A 19,360-nucleotide genomic window follows, 5' to 3' on the forward strand; every position below is an offset into this window, starting at 1 on the left:
ATCTCCCTTACCCAGCTGGGGGCTATGTCAGGTTTTATAAGCATAGGGTAATGAGTTGTGATTTGATTGGATCTTGCAATAAAGTAATGCTGGGAGGTGTGATCTGACTGGATCCTGCCATGGGGTGACAGCAAAACTCAATCTGATTGGATCCTGGCTCCTGCCATGGAGTGTCCAGTTCTTAAATCAGTCTCAGCTCTTCAGGCCGAGCTTTTAGTTTCCACTCCGTGGTTGCATGCTTGGTTACCCTGGGCATGCACAGGGTACATGCCCTTCAACCTGTGGGTCCATGGCAATTGAAAAACAACTGACAACCTCATTACATAAAAGTTGAACTGAGCCGGGTGCAGTGACTCACGCCTGTAATCCCAGCACTTTGGGAGGCCAAGGCAGGTGGAGGTCAGGACTTCAAGACCAGCCTGGCCAAAATGGTAAAACCCCATCTCTACTAAAAATATAAATATTAGCCAGGTGTGGTGGTGCACCCTTATAATCCCAGCTATCTGGAGGCTGAGGCAGCAGAATCACTTGAACCTAGGAGGTGGAGGTTGCAGTGAGCTGAGTTCATACCATTGCACTCCAGCCTGGGTGACAAGAGTGAAACTCCATCAAAAAAAAAAAAAAGTTGAACCAGATTTGGTCTGATGCAGTTACAGATCTACAAACCTCACCGCCACCCTCCTGCCAACACCTTCCACTCCTCATTCTTGAGGGATTAGGGATGGAGGTCATGCTTCTGCTTCGACTTCATGCTGAGCAGGGCACTGAGTCCCCTAAAGTGAAAGGAATGAAAGTCTTGGGCTTCTGAGTTCAAACGAGTTCTGGGGTCACCCGGAGTAGCTTGAAAGGCTGGTATTGTTGTAATACAAGCTGAAGGTGGAAGTGTTGGAGCCTGGAGGACAAACAGCTCACCATCCATTTAAATAAATAGGACCAAAAAGTAACAGAACAGTGGCCACGAGGGGCCCCAACAGAGGAAGAAACCAGGTGAGGTGCGGTATAGTGGACTCGACTGCCTTCTAAATCTCAGTTGTTGGCCGGGTGCAGTGGCTCACACCTGTAATTCCAGCAAAAGAAAAGCCGAGGCAGGGTGATCATGAGGTCAGGTGTTCAAGACCAGCCTGGCAAACATGGTGAAGCCCTGTCTCTACTAAAAATACAAAAATTAGCTAGGCATGGTGGCATGTGCTGTAGTCCCAGCTACTCGGGAGGCTGAGGCAGGAGAATCGCTTGAACCCGGGAGGCGGAGGTTGCAGTGAGCCGAGATTGTGCCACTGCACTCCAGCCTAGGTAACAGAGCAGGACTCCATCTCAGTCAATCAATCAATCAATCAATCTCAGCGGTTGAACTACCCTTGACATGGTTCAGCTCTGTATCCACACCCAAATCTCATGTCAAATTGTAATTCCCAGTGTTGTGGGAGGGACCTGGTGGGAGGTGATTGGCTCTTGGGGGCCGACTTCCCCCTTGCCGTTCTCGTGATATTGAGTGAGCGCTTGTAGGATCTGGTTGTTTAAAAGCGTGCAGCCCTCCCACTTCACTCTCTCTGTCTCTCCTGCTCCAACATGGCCAGACGTGCCTGCTTCCCCTTCGCCTTCTGCCATGATTGTCAGTTTCCTGAGGCCTCCCCAGCCATGCTTCCTGTACAGCCCGCAGAACTGTGAGTCAATTAAACCTCTTTTCTTCATAAATTACCCAGTTTCTCATAGTTTTTATAGCAGTGTGAAAACAGATTAATGGCCCTTCTGGTTGAAGGAATGCAGCCATTCTGCTTGTTTGACTATGTCCTTTCTATTCATCTGTATTTCCTGGGAGGTGTTTATCCAAGTGCAATAGGAGGTATTGGTGACCGCACAGTCCCCTCAGTGTTCTGCTAGTAAATAGTTGAAGGTTGATCATTGATCTCCTGCGTTTTCAGTCTGGCATGGAAAAGCCCCCATGCAACTGGTAAAGATATCAATAAGCACCAGGAGGTATCTAAATCCACCAGGAGCCATAGGCATCACGTCGACATCCATTTACCAGTCTTCCCTGGCAAGATTCTTCTGAATTGTGCTGCCTTGACCAAAAGAGGTATGGGAGGGGCTGGGCACAGTGGTTTGTGCCTGTAATCCCAACATTTTGGGAAACCAATTCAGGTGGATCATTAGAGGTCAGGGGCTCAAGACCATCCTGGCCAACATGGTGACATCCCATCTCTACTAAAAATACAATAAGTTAGCTGGGTTTGGTGTTGGGTGCCTGTAATCCCAGCTACTCGAGAGGCTAAGGCAGGATAATCGCGTGAACCTGGGAGGAGGAGGTGGCAGTGAGCTGAGATCGTGCCATTGCACTCCAGCGTGGGCAACAAGAGTGAAACGTCGTCTCAAAAAATAAAACAAAAGTCCGGGCGTGATGGCTCACACCTGTAATCCCAGCACTTTGGGAGGCCAAGACGGGTGGATCACGAGGTCAGGAGTTCAAGACCAGCCTGGCCTAGATGGTGAAACCCTGTCTCTACTAAAAATACAAATGTTAGCTGGGCATGGTGGCATGCACCTGTAATCTCAGCTACTCAGAAGTCTGATGCAGGAGAATTGCTAAAACCCAGGAGGGAGAGGTTACATTGAGCTGAGATTGCACCACTGCACTCTAGCCTGGGCGACAGAGCAAGACTCCGTCTCAAAAGAAAGAGAAAGGAAATTCCCCAGGGAAGTACCTCGGCTTATTTCATAAACAGGTACTGAAGGAAGCAGAGGCATGTGGAGGACTTCCCCACCTCATGCAGCTATTTGGGCCATGGCATCTGAAATTTATTATTTCAGAGTCACCCCTTTGATGACCTTAGCAGTGAACTGCAGTCATCTGTTTAGGCCTCTCCATGGCCCACGTCAATGCCGGTATTTCTGTCTGTTGCACATTTGATTTCCTTGTTGTTGGCATTTAGAAGGCCCCCCATTTCCCAGATCACACCACGGGCATGGACCACAGCGATTGCATCTTGTGAGTCTGTAGAAATGGTCAAGGCCTTGTCCTCTCTTAGGTCCAGAGGTCAGGTTAATGCAGATTTTCCCGGCCATCTGTGCTGAAGTCCCTGTGGGGAGGCTCCTGGCTGGTTTCCTGTAGGTAGACAGCTACACGTCCTGCCCTTCATTGGCTTCTTTTCATGAAGCTCCTGCCATCTACAAAACATGTCTCCCTTCTTGAATCACATCTCTGTTATTGAAACTCTAGAAGTCGACCGGGCATGGTGGCTATGCCTATAATCCCAGCATTTTGGGATTGCAAGGCGGGTGGATCACCTGAGGTCAGGAGTTCAAGACCAGCCTGGCCAACATGGCGAAACCCCGTCTCTAATACAAATACAAAAATTAGCCAAGCATGGTGGCCACTGTACTCCAGCCTGGGTGACAGAGCAAGACTCCGTCTCAAAAAAAAAAAAAAAAAAAAAAAAAGAGAAAGAAAGTGTCATGCTTTTCTGCATTCTGTGAGTTGTTTTAGTGAGTTATCGAACTTGAGGGCATGGTGGGAACCTCCAAATTTGCAGCCAGTTGGTGAGAAGTACATGTGGTCTGAGGACACCCAAGCCTGCAGGTGTGTCTAAAGCAAGGGCAGCCTGGTGGGGGCTGGTGGCCTTAACCTGTGGCATTTGAGGTAACATCAGGGAGTTGACATCAGAATTGCATCACATAGGCTGGGCGCGGTGGCTCATGCCTGTAATCCTAGCACTTTGGGAGGCCAAGGTGGGCAGATCACGAGGTCAGGAGATCGAGACCATCCTGGCTAAAACAGTGAAACCCCGTCTCTACTAAAAATACAAAAAATTAGCCAGGCATGGTGGCGGGTGCCTGTAGTCCCAGCTACTCGGGAGGCTGAGGCAGGAGAATGGCGTGAACCCAGGAGGCGGAGCTTGCATTGAGCCAAGATCACGCCACCACACTCCAGCCTGGGTGACAGAGCGAGACTCCATCCGCCTCCCCCAAAAAGACAAAAAAACAGAATTGTGTCATACAGGCCAGATGCAGTGGCTCATGCTTATAATCCCAGCAATTTGAAAGGCAAGGTAACAGGATCGCTTGAGCTTGAGTCTGAGGCCGCAGTGAGCTATGACCACACCACTGCACCCCAGTCTGGGTGACAGCGCAAGACCCCAACTCCAAAAAGAAAAAAGAAAAATCACAAAGAATTGCATGGCAGAGTGCCTGTCTTTCACAGCTTTAACTGCTGAAGGAACTTTCTTTTTTTTTTTTTTTTTTGAGAGGGGGTGAGGAGACACAATCTCTGCTAGTGATTCTCTTGCCTCAGCCTCCCAAATAGCTGGGATTATAGGCGTGCACAACCACGCCTGCCTAATTTTTGTATTTTTAGTAGAGACAGGGTTTCACCATGTTGGCCAGGCTGGTCTCAAACTCCTGCTGGGATCATGGGCGTGAGCCACCACGCCCGGCCACCTTTAGAGTTTTCTTACCACCTGGTTTTCCTCTCTCAATATCTTTCTCTCATTTCCTGCCTTAAAACTCTAGCTTGGCATCTGGGCTCAGTAGCTCATGCCTGTAATCCCAGCACTTTGGGAGGCTGAGGTGGGTGGATCACTTGAAGTCAGGAGTTCGAGACCAGCCTGGCCAACATGGTGAAACCTTGTCTCTACTATTTTTACAAAAGTTAGTCGGACATACAGATGGGTGCCTGTAGTCCCAGCTGCTTGGGAGGCTGAGGCAGGAGAATTTGTTTGAACCCAGAACTGAAAGTTGCAGGGAGCCAAGGTTGTGCCACTGCACTCCAGCCTGGGAGACAGAGCAAGACTCTGTCTCCAAAACAAACAAACAAACAAAAAAACCCTGTAGCTTGAGCCTTCTCTTCTATTGTTTTTCTTTAAAAAATAAAAATTAAAAATAGATGTAGATGCTATGTTGCTGAGGCTGGCCTCAAACTCCTGGCCTCAGGTGAACCTCCCGCCATGACCTCCAAAACTGCAGGGATTGTAGGTGTGAGCACTGCACCCAGCCTTATGTTCTTTTCTACATAAAAAACAGCACAGAATTTTCTTCCAGAGCTAATAAATATGTTCAAATAACCACAACCCCATTAAGGAAAAATATCACTGGGCAGCAAATAATCAATCCAGACCAATATAATCACAATTGCTGTGAAGGTGAGAAAAGTTCATTTTTATTATGTTTCCCCAAGAGATGCACTCTATTGTTCTCTTGAAAACACACAGCTCATGTCCTCCTTTAGAACACACATCCTCTTTAAAGTAACATACAAACATGCCAAAACAAGGTAAAAAATTACATCTGAATTCTCACATTTCAAACATATATGAAATATCAAATAAAAATTTATTTTTACAAGAATTTAGGGGAACTACTACATAGCTATAAATGTAATATATATGTTAGCTAAGTATCATAGATAAAAACCATGCTCCCTTCAGCAGCATGTGTAATAATAGATACAAAGATTGAAAGGTAAAAGATTTAGGATGAAAAGAATCCTCTCTTAAAAAGGAAAACAAAATTATATGTATGTGTATACAACAGTTATAACACCCATCACACAGCTTTATAGAAACAGCATCTATTCAAAAATACCAGTATTTCCAAAATATTTAAAATAATATTGAAAGTAATAATATTTAAATAAATAAATATATTTAATAAATATTTCAATAAATAAAATAATATTTAAATAATTCTATACCCATGTTTTTCAAAATAAACCAATAAAATAGATAGTATATATTAGACGTGTTAGTATATATATCTGAGACATGTTAAAAATCACAACTGAATTCTCACAATTCAGTCACAAACCTAAACAGCAAATAAAAATTTCTATCACCAGAATTATGTTTTTTTCTGGTGGGGAGCTACCAATAGCTATAAATAGAAGAGATTATTATGGAAGTATCATAGATAAAAAGAGTGCTCGCTTCAGGAGCACATATAATAATACAGAAACAAATTTAAAGATAATAAAATATTTAGGATAAAAAGAATCATCTCTTAAAAATGAAAAGAAAATTATCTTTATGTATATATAACAACTATAACTCTCATCAAAAAACTACAGGAACAGCATGTTTTCAAAAGTACAACAATTTCCAAACTATTTGAAATAAATCTATGAATAATTCAATGGCCAACATTTCCCAAACAAACCAATAAAATGCAGAGTGTGCATGAAGCTATCTGTTACAATCTGTGGCACTGATATTTCACAAAAGAATTCTGTGCCAATCTGAGCCCCTGCATTGTGCCTTCAAATGCTCCTGGACTGTGGCAACCAAGTCCGTAAGAAACAGGACCTCCAGGTTCCGCCCCAGGGAGGTTGGAATTCAGCAATATAAAAAGGGTGGTGGTGCCGCAGGAAAGGGTGGAACTGGAAACACTCCTGGTTTCTTAGTTTTCTCCAAGGACTCCTAGAAGGACCCTACCCCCCTCCCCCCACCCCTGCTCCTAGGAGGACAACGTGATCACTGTATTCAGCTCCATCAAGAATGGTCCACGTTCTTCTAGATGATGTGCACAAATGGTTCCTCTCCTCCTTCCTGGTGTCTGCCATTAGCATTGGAATAAAGTTCCTGCTGAAAATCCACATCTCCCCTGGGTCGGGTGTTCTGGAATTGAGAGAGACAATGTCACACTTCAAGGAGGCAGCTCTCTAGACAGGAAGGTTATTCACGTCCCATGTCAAGTCTAGAGTTCAGAGCAATTGAGAAATGCAATTTTATCTGCTGCCTTTCATTCTATACCCTGCTTCTGAACCATCGTGTTCAACTGTGAAACTCACACTTTGGTGACCACAACTCCAAAACTCACTTAATACACCCAAGGTCAGCCCCAGTGATCTGCTTCATAGCAAGGACTTTGGGTGGGTCTGCCCAGGGAGTAGGACACCCTCAGAGAATGTGGCTTTGGACTTCATCACAGCTGGGGCCTTTTGTGTCACTTAAGATCTAAACTTGTAACCATGCTAGATGTGTTTCTAATGTGACAACATCACGAACCACGAGTCCAGAAGCCTAATCCTTAATCCTACCTCCTCATGATGAAGTCTCATGCTCTGTGCTCAACATGGTTAGCTGCACAAGATGTAAACCAAAGCTTCACTGAACCCTCGACCCAAATCGGTAACTCAAGTGCGTCAATCATAATGAACCTCCCCAAACTCAGTATTTATGATTATTTTTGAGGCAGGGTCTCACTCTGTCACCCAGACTGGAGTGCAGTGGCAGGATCAGGGCTCTGTGCAGCCCCGACCTTCCAGGCTCCAGCGATCCTCCCACCTCAGCCTCCTGAGTAGTTGGGAGTAGAGATGCGTCCCACATCGCCTGGCTAATTTTTGTATTTTTGTGGAGAGGGGATCTTGCCACGTTGCCCAGGCTTGAAGCCGGATCAAGCAATTGGGTTCCTCGGATTTCCAAAATAGACCCCAATATTCTGCCTTTACCCCGGAGGATGTAGATGTACCTTCTCTCAGGCCGATGACCTCAGGCCTCCACGGTCCCTGGAGCTCTAGGAAAGGTGAGCGCGATCTCGTGCCCACACCCAGTGCTCTGGGTCATAAGCCTGGATCTGGAAAAACAAACGCCCTTTGAGAAGACGGGGACTCGCCAGGTTACCCCTCTCTCCCCTCGTCCAGCCTCCAGCCCACCTGATTCCTCCCCACCTCCTCCACCTCCCCAGGCCCCACTCACCTCCTCCAACTCCTCCGGGGAAACCCAAGCCCTGCCGCTCATGGAACAGAAGAACTGGAACCGAAGTTTCTGGAACAGGGCTATCTGAGAGCGGTTCTTCCTGGCCCTCGGGTTCATGTAACGGCATAACTGGAACCGACGCTTACGGAGCAAGGGTATGCGAGAGCGGGTCTTCCCATACAGGAAGTAGAAGATGTTTTGTTTGGAGTCCTCGTCATCCTCCTCCATGTCATTGGCCAGGTAGCTGAGGACAGAAATCAGGTTGCTGCTCAGGGGCACCACCAGGAGAGACCTCCGGCTGAGGTCAGCTTCCCAGAGAGGAAGGTAAGGGACCGTCCCTAGCTCAGGACTGGCACCCACCCTGCAGAGAGCCATGCCTTCCTCAGGAGGGCTCTGCTGGACAGAGACCTGATCAAGGGCGTCTCCCACTCCTTCAGGATGGAGACAAAAACCCAACTGGTGGCCGAGAGTGGTGGCTTACGCCTGGAATCCCAGCATATTGGGAGGCCAAAGCAGGAGGATCACTTGAGGCCAGGAGTTTGAGATGGGCCTGGGCAACATAGCAAGACCCTCGTCTCTATTAAAAATAGAAGAAATATGCCAGACGCGGTGGCTCATGCCTGTAATCCCAGCACTTTAGAAGGCTGAAGCAGGTGGATCGCTTGAGACCAGGAGTTGGAGACCAGCCTGGTCAACATGGAGAAACCCCATCTCTACTAGAAATACAAAAATCAGCCTGGTGCAGTGGCACACCCGTTAGGCCTAGCTACTCAGGAGGCTGAAGCATAAGAATTGTGTGAACCCAGGAGGCGGAGGTTGCAGTGAGTCGAGATTGGGCCACTCCATTCCAGCCTGAGAGGCAGAGCAAGACTCTGTCTCAATAAACAGACAAACAAACAAACTGTCCAGGTGTGGTGGCACAGCCCTGTAGTCGGAGCTAATAAAGAAGCTGAGGTGGGAGGATCGCTTGAGCCCAGGATATGGAGGCTGCGGTGAGCTATGATCTCACCACTGCACTCCAGCTTGGGGGACAGGGCAAGTCTGTCTCAAAAAAATAAAAGAAATTGAATACATTGATATTTTGCCAGGACCCTGCCTTCTACAGGCATCTAGTCTAATGGGACTGGGAGTAATCAAGGCAGATGACCTAATCCCAGTGTCCAGGATGTAACTAGAGAGCTACGGGCATGCAGAAGTTGGAAGATGAGGGAAGGCATCACAGAGGCTGTGGGGTGAACTGACTTCAAGGAATGGGTCCTTCCCTTCAGAGCCACATGTGTGCGGGACACCCAGACAGAAAACACAAACACAAAGTCGAGTGGAGGGCATTTGGAAGGAGCAGTGAAGCCGAGCCAGGAAATACCAAGATGGCGAGCCAGTGTGCTTGTAGAGATTGTAGAGAGGGTAGAATTGACACTGTGGACCTTGGCCTTGATAGAGAAAGGCATCAGCTAAGGAAGTTGTTCAGGTGGGCAGTGAGGTTGTCGTGCTTTGGAAAGATGTTCAGGCTGCACTAGGAAGCCCCCTGGCTTGGGGAGAGACTCCAGGAGACCCCAGCGGGGAGCATTTGACAGTGGATTCGAGTGATGCGAGGGGGACCTGAACTGTGGCCTCTGTCATGGGAACCCAGAGGAGGTCGATGGCGTTTGTGGTTGATGTGGGAAGGAGAGAGAGAGAAGAACCAGAAACGTCTGCTTGCTGGAGGAAGCGGCATGTCCGCTCCTCCACTCCTTTTCTTTTCCCCTTAGGAGCGGTTTATGGTTCCTTTTGTTTTATTCTTTTATTTGTACACTGGCATTGGAGTTTGTTTTTTTGGCTTTTTTTTTTTTTTTGAGAAAAAGTCTCACTGTGTCACCCAGGCTGGAGTGCAGTGACTCGACCTTAGCTTACTGCAACCTCCACCTCCTGGGTTCAAAGGGTTCTCTTGCCTCAGCCTCCCGAGTACCTGGGAATACAGATGCACACCACCACGCCCAGCTAATTTTTCTATTTTTAGTAGAGACGGGGTTTGGCCATGTTGGCCAGTCTGGTCTCGAACTGCTGACCTCAGGTGATCCGCCTGCCTCGGCCTCCCGAAGTGCTGGGATTACAGGCGTATGCCACTGTGCCCAGCCTGAGTTTCTGTTTAGAAACAACAGTCTATGATAGTATAATCCTCTCTTTTTTGTACACAGAGTAAAGAGGACAAATAGGTGAAAGAATAAATGAAAGGCTGGAATCCCACTTCCCCCGCTGTCCCAGGGCATTGGATATTGATGGATAGGAGGCAGCAAACCACTCACAGAGCCAGGAAGAAATGAATGCGTTGGTATTGCCAGGAGGGGAGGCCGGCCCGGCTGAAATACGCTATGACCATAGCCAGGAGATACTGATGGAGAGAAAGGAACACAGGGAGAGGTCACATCTTGGAAGAGGAAGATTGTGGAGAGGGGGAATGAGGGTCTGGGGAGGGGCTGCCCATCAGAGAAGGGACCTCAGTGTTGGGGTGACTGTACTCATTTGGAAATTGCGGGATGGAGGGGTATTCGAAGGTCGGATGCAAATCCGAGAAGCCAGAGGAAGGGTTTTGGGTGATGCTCCCAGGATGGTGGGCTCCGTTGGGATCTTTGGAGGGGGTGTGTCTAGGTCGGCTGGTGTCAGGAGGGTCTTTTGTGTGCCAGGCAGAGAACTGTCCCGAAGAGCTGAGAGTAGAGGGGCCAGGAGCTTCAGGGCTGCGGCCAGACTGTGGCCCAGAGCTCAGATCCCAAAGGACCCATAGGAGAGGCAGGGGCCACTCATTCACTCTGCAAGAGACCAGCAGAATCCTGAGGGAGATGCTGACAAATCATAAAAAGACCAAGAATAGCCGGGAGTGGCGGCTCAAGCCTGTGATCCCAGTACTTTTTGAGAGGTGGAGACAGGAGGATCATGTGAGCCCAACAGTTGGAGAACAACCTGGGCAACATAGTGAGACCCTGTTTCTACAAACATTTCAAAAATTAGGTGAGCATGGTGGCATGTGCCTAGTCCCAGCTCCTCAGGAGGCTGAGGAAAGAAGATTGCTTGAGCCCAGGAATTAGAGGCTGCAATGAGCTATGATCATGCCACTGCACTCCATCCTGGGGAGCAGAGCTAGACTCTGTCTCACAAAAAAAAAATGTGTGGGTGCCAAGACTCAAGACCATGGGAGCTGGTCGGGCACAGTGGCTGACGTCTATAATCTCAGCACTTTGGGAGGCCAAGGCGGGTGGATCGCCTGAGGTCAGGTGTTCAGGACCAACCTGGCCAACATGGCAAAACCCCGTTTCTACTAAAAACACAAAAATTAGCCAGGCGTGGTGGTTCATGTCTGTAATCCCAGCTGCTTGGAGGCTGAGGCAGGAGAATCGCTTGAACCCGGGAGGCATCGGCTGCAGTGAGTCAAGATCGAGACACTGCCCTCCAGCCTGGGCAACAGAGCAAGACTCTGTCTCACAAAAAAAAAAAAAAAAAAAAAAAGACTGTAGGAGCATCTGGTGGGAGGTGGTGGAGGGAGAACTGTGGGTTTGGAAGCTGCGCCGTCCCCCCAGCCATGCGTTGGAACAGGAACAGTTACATGGAGAACAACCTTACCTTGTCCGACACCCTCAGATCTTTGTCCCAGGCCAGGAATCTTTTAATGACAGGATCCTCTGTGATTAGAGAGCAGATGTCAGTGTGAGAAGCAGGACAGGGTTTCCGTGGGAGCAGCAGGGCAGCGAGGAGAAGTGTGCCTCCCGGGGGGAAGTCTCAGGATTGTGGCCGCGGGTGAGGTGGATGGGAGAGGGGAGAATGACTTTCACTGGGCAAGGGAGAGAGGCTCCTGCTCTGAGACTCCCCTGAGAAGAGGCCGAAGGAGGCCCTGGGTGTGAGAATCTACAGGATGTAGAGCTGGGAATCAGCCAGGACCCCCTCCAGCAGACACGGAGGGACCACTGCAGAGTCATAAAGGAATTCCCATCATTTCCTCATGAGACAGTCACATCAGGGTGTGACCATGGCCTTGGTATCCCCCACTATGGATGGAGACACTTCGGTTTAGAAAAGTCAGTAAGAGACATTAAGTTTCAGAGGGCACAGCTGAAACCACTTTCTTTGTTTATTGATTTTGTTTTTCTTTATTTGATTTTTATTTTTATTTATTTATTAATTTATTTTGAGACAGAGTCTTGCTCTGTGGGCCAGGCTGGAATGCAGTGGCCTGATCTTGGCTCGCTGCAACCTCTGCCTCCCGGGTTTAAGCGATTCTCCTGTCTCAGCCTCCCGAGTAGCTGGGATTACATGCATGAGCTACTGTGCCCAGCCTTGGTTTTTCTTTTGAGACAGGGTTTTGCTCTGTCACCCAGGCTGGAGTGCAGTGGTGCAGTCATAGCTCACTGCAGCCTCAAAGTCCTGAGTTCAAGCAATCGTCTTGCCTCAGCCTCCCAACATGCTGGGATCTCAGGTGGGAGCCACTGCACCTGGCCCAAAACCAAGCTTTCTTATCCCAAGCGCTGACCTTTATCAAGTTGACCTAATCCTTTATCATCTCCTAAGTGTCCCTCATGAGTGATCACTTCACATTCCTCCCACATGGAGAGCTCACCCACTGGGGCATATTTTTCCCATTGGAAAAGTGTGGTTATTGGAAGTTTCCTGTTTTTGGAAAGAACAGGATTGGAGGTGCTCTCTGGGGTGTCTTCCTACCAAGCAGCCTGTTGAAGGCCTCGTGGTGCTCAGGGAGCACGAGCGACACTCGCTGTCGCTTCAGCTTCATCTTGAGGCCACACAGCATCTCCGCCACCCAGATCTCCTCAGGCTCAGGGGCGAGCACCTTCCGTAGCTCCTCCTCCGACTCCTCAGATTCGTCCCACCACTCCATCTTCCTTTTCCAGCAAAAGGACCTATGCGGGGGGCTGGGATCTACCCCAGGGGCTGAGTAAAGAAACCAGGCCACGGTGTAATGCTTCTGCAGTTGATCACACTAGAGCCCGACCCAAAACCCCAAACCACTCTCCATCCTCCCCAGCCTCGCAGACTGCTGGCTTCTCCAAGCCATCTTTCCTTCTGTCTGTCTCCTCTGCTGAGCTCCACGTGCCGCTCCTTCTCCTCCCCATTCTCCCGTTTCTCTGTCCTCAGAACACTTCCTCATATCCTTCCCTGGTCCCTGGCTCTCTGAGTCCCTTTTTTTTTTTTTTTTTTGTTGTTGTTGTTGTTGTTGTTGTTGTTGTTGTTGTTGAGAAACAGTCTTCCTTTGTGGCCTAGGCTGGAGTGTAGTGGTGCGATCTTGGCTCACTGCAACCTCCGCCTCCTGGGTTCCAGTGATTCTCCTGCCTAAGCCTCCCAAGTAGCTGGGATTACAGGTGCCCACCAGAACGCCCAGCTCATTTTTGTGCTTCTAGAAGAGACAGGGTTTCACCATGTTGGCCAGGCTGGTCTCCAACTCCTGGCCTCAAGTGATCTGCCTGCCTGGCCTCCCAAAGTGCTGGGATTACAGGTGTGAGCCACTGCACCCTGCCTCAGTACCTCCATTCTTCCCACACACCCTCCTCACATGCTCCTTCCTGACTTCTGGGCCCTTCCTTCCTTCTTTTTTTTTTTTTTTGAGACAGCGTCTCGCTCTCTCACCCAGAATGGAATGCAGTGGCGCTATCTTGGCTCAAAGCAACCTCTTCCATCTGGGTTCAAGCGATTATCCTGTCTCAGCCTCCCAAGTAGCTGGGATAACAGGCATGCCTGGCTAATTTTTGTATTGTTAGTATAAATGAGGTTTCGCTATATTGGTCTGGTTGGTCTCGAACAACTGACCTCAAGTGATCCACCCATCTCAGCCTCCCAAAGTAATGGGATTACAGGCATGAGCTATCACACCCCGCCTTCGTTTTTCTTTTGACACAGGGTTTTGCTCTGTCACCCAGGCTGGAGTGCAGTGGTGCAGTCATAGCTCACTGCAGCCTCAAAGTCCTGAGTTCAAGCAATCCTCCTGCCTCAGCCTCCCAACGTGCTAGGATCTCAGGCGTGAGCCACTGCACCTGGCCCGAAACCAAGCTTTCTCATCCCAAGCGCCAAACTTTATCAAATCTAGCCTAGTCCTCTATCGTCTCCTAAGTGTCCCTCATGAGTGATCACTTCTGAGTCCTCCTGCGTGGAGAGCTCACCCACTGGGGGCGTATCTTTCCCATTGGAAAAGTGTGGTTATTGGAAGTTTCCTCTTTTTAGAAAGAACAGCATTGGAGGTGCTCTCTGGGGTGTCCTCCTACCAAGCTGACTGTTGAAGTCCTTGTGGTGCTCAGGGAGGATGGGTGACACTGGCTGTTGCTTCAGCTTCATCTTGAGCCCACACAGCGTCTCCACTACCCAGGTCTCCTCAGGCTCAGAGGCGAGCTCCTTCTCCGGCTCCTCCTCAGATTCATCTGACCACTCCTTCTTCCTTTTCCAGCCAAGGGACCTACATGGGGGGCTGGGATCTACCCCAGGGGCTGAGTAAAGAAACCAGGCCACCGTGTAATGCTTCTGCATCTGATCACCTTAGACCCCGACCCAAACCCCAAACCACTCTCCACCCTCCCCAGACTCGCAGACTGCTGGCTTCTCTAAGCCATCTTTCTGAGTTTCTCCTCTGCTCAACCCCATGTGCCGCTCCTTCCCCTCCCCATTCTTCTCTCTCTCTGTCCTCCAAACACTGCTTCATGTCCTTCCCTGGTCCCTGGCTCTCTGAGTCCCTCCTTTTTTGTTTTGTTTTGTTTTGACACAGAATCTTGCTTTGTCACCCAGGCTGGAGTGTAGTGGTGCAATCTCAGCTCACTGCAACATCCATCTCCTGGATTCCATTTATTCTTCTGCCTCAGCCTCTCAGGTAGCTGGGATTACAGGTGCCTGCCATAATGCCCAGCTCAATTTTGTACTTTTAGTAGAGACAGGGTTTCACCATGTTGGCCAGGCTGGTCTCAAACTCCTGGCCTCAAGTGATCCGCCTGCCTTGGCCTCCCAAAGTTCTGGGATTACAGGTGTGAGCCACCGCACCCAGCCTGAATTTCTCCATTCTTCCCACACAGCCTCCTCAGGTTCTCCTTCCTGACCGCTGACCCTTCTTTTCTTTTCTTTTCTTTTCTTTTCTTTTTTTTTTTCTGGAGTGCAGTAGTGTGATCTCAGCTCACTGCAACCTCTTCCTCCCAGTCTCAAGTGATTCTCCTGTCTCAGCCTCCTGAGTAGCTGGGATTACAGGTGTGCACCACTACCACTTGGCTAATTTTTATACTTTTAGTAGAGATGAGGTTTCACCATATTGGCCAGGCTGGCCTTCAACTCCTGACCTCAGGTGATCCACCCGCCTCAGCCTCCCAAAGTGCTGGGGTTACAGGCGTGAGCCACCACACCCGGCCCCCTTCCTTCGTCTTAGTCAATCCTATCCCACCTCTTCTTCCACCAGTCCCCTCACCTGATGGTCCCAACGCTTCATCATCCACCACCTCCTGGAGGGGGTACCCCGAGGTGCTCTGCTGGGGACTCTGCTCATTCTGGGGGTGCGGTTGACGGCTGGTCATGATCTTTGCCGTAATCTGTCCCCTCTTACGGAACCTAGTCTCCGTTCTGTCCATGGCCTTCTTCTGGACACTGCTCGGATCCAGAAGAGTATGTTATCAATTCTCAAGCCTAGGAGAAGTCAGGAGTGGAGAACAGCTCTGAGAAGATACTGTTGTCCAACTGATCTCCAGGCACCACAGAGTCCGGTCCCTCCAATCAGGAAGGTTGGAATCTCTGATGTCATGGCTCATGCCAACCTGGCAACCAGTTTGAAAAAAAACACATGTAACTGCCATTCTGATCTCTTGTCCTGGAGATCCTGGATGAATGGTATCTCCTGCCACTGTCCCAACCTCAGACCATTGTCCAAAATCATCTTCAGGGACTCCACATCCCTCTGTTCCCTGTCCCAGCAGAGGCTGTGTCCTCTCCACTCAAAGCCTGAAGCATGTTGGGGTCTCTTCGTCTCTGTACATGCCCATTTCAGAGTCCAGTCTGGTGGGAGAGGGAACAGAGTGGGAAAGAAAACTAGGGTAAGCAGAAACGATGAAACCTTCTAAGAGTGAGATTATCATGTACAAGAGTGAGATTATCATGTACAAGAGTGAGATTATCATGTACAAGAGATCCCAGGAATACTGACTTGATGAAAAAGTCACATGAGAGCACTCAGTTTGGCAGAGCTTTTCTGCCGAATGTTTACTCACATTCACTGTCCGAGATTCTATACTGGGGGTACACACGTCCTCTGCCCTAAGGCAATTTTGAGTCCAAGAGACATTTTGAGGCCTGAAAATCATAGGAAACTGTCCCTGAGCTCACACATATTTCCAATGGTGTCCCCAATTTCAGGGAGTCCATGGATTACCTAAGCCAGCCCCTCCAGTTCGGCTAAGAAACTCTAGTCTATATATCAAGTTTTGTATCATATGTATTGCTCTGAACTCAGAAATTTCCCTTCCATTTATGGATTCTATGAATAAAATATCACATGTACAAAAAGACTAAGTCGAAAAATTTCAGCTGTGCACAGTGGCTCATGCTTGTAATCCCAGCACTTTGGGTGGCCAAGGGAGGAAGATTGCCTGAGGCCAGCAGTTCAAGACCAGTATAGGCAACATAGCAAGAGCCCATCTCTAAAAAAACAAAACCAAACCAAATTAGCCAGGTGTGGTGGCTGGCACCTGTGTTCCAACTACTTGGGAGATTCATGTGACAGGAAGATCACTTGAGCCCAGGAGTTAGAAGCTGCAGTGAGCCATGATCTTGCCCCTGCACTCCAGTCTGGGCAACACAGCAAGATATTGTGTCAAAAAATTTTTTTTTGATAAAAAATAAAAGAGTTACATGACATTCAGAGACCATCCAAAAAATCTGTGGGTTCCCGGCTGGGCTCAGTGGCTCATGCCTGTAATCCCAGCACTTTGGGAGGCCAAAGTGGGTGGATCACTTGAGGTCAGGAGTTTGAGACCAGCCTGGACAACATGGTGAAACCCCATCTCTATTAAAAATACAAAAAATTAGCCAGGCATGGTGGTGGATGCCTGTAATCGCGGCTACTCAGGAGAGGGCGCTGGAGAATCACTTGAACTCATGGTGCACAGGTTGCAGGGAGCCAAGATCGCACCATTGTGCTCCAGCCTGGGCAACAAGAGCAAAACTCCATCTCAAAAAAAATAAAGAACCCACGAGTGAGTTCCCACACATTTTCCTAATGGGCTGCTGCTTTCCTAGGAGTCTCTCGCTCATAGAAAAGGCACACACTGAAAGAGGAAGCAGATCCCATTGCTGTGGAAGTCCCATTGTTAGGAAGCTCTGCTTTTCTGGAGTTCAAATTTGCATTCATGATGCTTTAAACCGTCAGAGCTGGGTGGGTCCTCCTACAACAAAATAGTTCGCTCTCTCTCTCCTAGTTAACAGGCTTTCAAATATTAGAAGATCGATGTTCTGACCCCATTAGAATTTCTCTTTTGTGGAATGAAAAGCTCTGATTTAACCCATCTTCAAGCCTGGTTTGATGGAGGAATAGGGGCTGAGTCACCTGCATTTCCCCTCCCTGCACAAAGTCCTAGGCCCAGATCTGGGGTCTGTCTCTGCTGAGGGTGGGGTGAACCAGGAAGCACCTCCCTCTACATCTCCTTGATGAATGGGTATAATGGTTGCCATGGAACTGGGGCTTGTTTGATGACCTGGGGCTGGTTGGGCCTCTGAGAGCCTTTATAGCTGATTGCCTTTTGGGAGAAGGCAGGTGGGAGCCCCACCCTGTCTCATGAGTCACCCCAAAGGTGCATGGGCAGGCAGGTGCTGGGGAATCGGCTACTCCCCAGAGCTTGGCGTGGCCATCCCTGTGGCCCCTCTGGGAGTCTGGAGCCCATTCCCTCACACTGGTACTCACTGCAGCTGGGGACATCTGCACTAGGAAGACAGGATACGGCATGGAAGCTGGCCTCTGCCCAGAAGCCATGACATTCTGGTCACCAGCCTGATGCTATAAAACGAGTGTCACGGCCGGGCATGGTGGCTCACACCTGTAATCCCAGCACTTTAGGAGGCCAAGGCGGGTGGATCATGAGGTCTGGAGTTCGAGACCAGCCTGGCCAACATGGCGAAATCCCGTCTCTACTAAAAATAAGAACATTAGCCAGGTGTGGTGGCACATACCTGTAGTCCCAGCTCCTGTGGAGGCTGAGGCAGGAGAATCACTTAAACCCAGGAGGCGGAAATTGCAGTGAGCCGAGACGACGGCATTGGACCCCAGGCTGGGCAACAGAGCACGACTCCGTCTCCAAAACAAACAAAAAAAAAGAGTGTCACCTGGGGCTACTTGGCCAGACACAGAGAGCAAGGAGACATCCCTATTATCTGTCAAAAATAATTGTTGGGGATGAGCACAGTGGCTCATGCCTGTAATCTCAGCACTTTGGGAGGTCGGGGCAGGAGGACTTGAGGCCTAGAGTTTGAGACCAGCCTGGGCAACATAGCAAGCACCTCATCTCCAGAAAAAATTTAAAAATTGGCTGGGTGCAGTGGCTCATGCCTGTAATCCCAGCACTTTGGGAGGCCAAGGGGGATGGATCATTTGAGGTCAGGAGTTTGAGACCAGCCTGGCCAACATGCTGAAACCCCATCTCTACTAAAAATACAAAAATTAGCTGGGCATGGTGGTGGGCACCTGTAATCCTAGCTACTTGGGAGGCTGAGGCAGGAGAATCGCTTGAACCCAGGAGGCAGAGGTTTTAGTGAGCTAGGATCATGCCATTGTACTCCAGCCTGGACAGCAAAGCTAGACTCCATCTCAAAAAAAAAAAAGAAAAAGTAAAAAATTTAAAAATTAGATGGGCATGGTGACATGTGCCTGTAATCCCAGGTACTAAGGAAGCTGAGGTAGGAGGATGACTTGAGCCTGGGAGTTCGAGGCTGCAGTGAGCTCTGATCGCACCACTGCACTCCAGCCTGAGTGACACGGCAAGACCCTGCTTCAAAAAAAAAAAAAAAAAAAACAAACTTACTGGACACAATTATTGTGCCAGACCCCTAGGTTAACAGTGAGGATTCAGTGGGAGAACTAAACAGATAAACAGATCCAGTCCCCGCCCTCAGAGAGTTACAGTTTAATGGGAAAAAGAGACATTCACCAAAGAAGGACACAGCCCACTAGTGAGTTACACTCGAGACGGATCATTTACAGAACAAAGCAGACTATAAAAATACAGCGATTGGCTGGGCGCAGTGGCTCACGCCTGTAATCCCAGCACTTTGGGAGGCAGAGGCGGGCGGATGACTTGAGGTCAGGAGTTCTCAACCAGCCTGGCCAAAATGGTGAAACCCCATCTCTACTAAAAACACAAAAATTAGCCAGGTGTGGTGGTGGGCACCTGTAATCCTAGCTAGTTGGGAGGCTGAGGCAGGAGAATGAATCACTTGAACCCAGGAGGTGGAGGTTGCAGTGAGCTGAGATCGCACCATTGCACTCTAGCCTGAGCAACAAGAGCAAAACTCCGTCTCAAAATAAATACATACATACATACAGGGATTTAAATAGTCTAGTACTGACACCTGAACAGATAGATTGATCCAAGAAATGAAACAGACATTCCAGAAGTTGACCTGAATACACTCACACACACACACACACACACACACACACACACACACACACAGAGGAAGGCGTGAAAGAC

General features: G+C 49.0%; 2 protein-coding genes across 8 annotated transcripts in view; one reads left to right on the top strand and one right to left on the bottom strand.

Moving 5' to 3' along the window:
• The window catches only part of LOC107973094 (protein CASP), a 70,226-nt gene that overhangs the window by 8,248 nt on the left and 42,618 nt on the right, over positions 1-19,360 (top strand). For 3 of the 6 annotated variants that reach the window (XM_054655696.2, XM_063814465.1, XM_063814466.1), the window contains 2 exons: positions 1,575-1,661; positions 1,920-2,074. The exons of 1 other annotated variant lie outside the window; for it this stretch is intronic. In XM_054655696.2, coding sequence (XP_054511671.2) covers positions 1,636-1,661; positions 1,920-2,074 — 181 coding nt within the window. In that variant the 5' untranslated portion in view covers positions 1,575-1,635. The remainder of the gene's footprint in view (positions 1-1,574; positions 1,662-1,919; positions 2,075-19,360) is intronic. 2 more of the 6 variants (XM_063814467.1, XM_063814468.1) reach the window with 1 other exon arrangement.
• On the bottom strand, positions 6,131-18,621 carry LOC129135419 (speedy protein E18-like). 2 transcript variants are annotated; one of them, XM_054655692.2, is made up of 9 exons: positions 17,224-17,310; positions 15,097-15,677; positions 13,919-14,137; positions 12,366-12,593; positions 11,274-11,332; positions 9,965-10,050; positions 7,683-7,926; positions 7,456-7,560; positions 6,131-6,602 (listed from the first exon to the last, which is right to left on the bottom strand). In XM_054655692.2, exons 2-8 carry the CDS (start codon positions 15,254-15,256, stop codon positions 7,501-7,503), a joined length of 1,056 nt encoding a protein of 351 aa, XP_054511667.2. In that variant the 5' UTR covers positions 15,257-15,677; positions 17,224-17,310; the 3' UTR covers positions 6,131-6,602; positions 7,456-7,500. The 2 variants fall into 2 exon arrangements, with proteins under 2 accessions (XP_054511667.2, XP_063670525.1); XM_063814455.1 differs by having other exon boundaries at positions 15,097-18,621.

The sequence above is a fragment of the Pan troglodytes genome, chromosome 6 (assembly GCF_028858775.2).
Source record: "Pan troglodytes isolate AG18354 chromosome 6, NHGRI_mPanTro3-v2.0_pri, whole genome shotgun sequence".
Classification (NCBI taxonomy): domain Eukaryota; kingdom Metazoa; phylum Chordata; class Mammalia; order Primates; family Hominidae; genus Pan; species Pan troglodytes.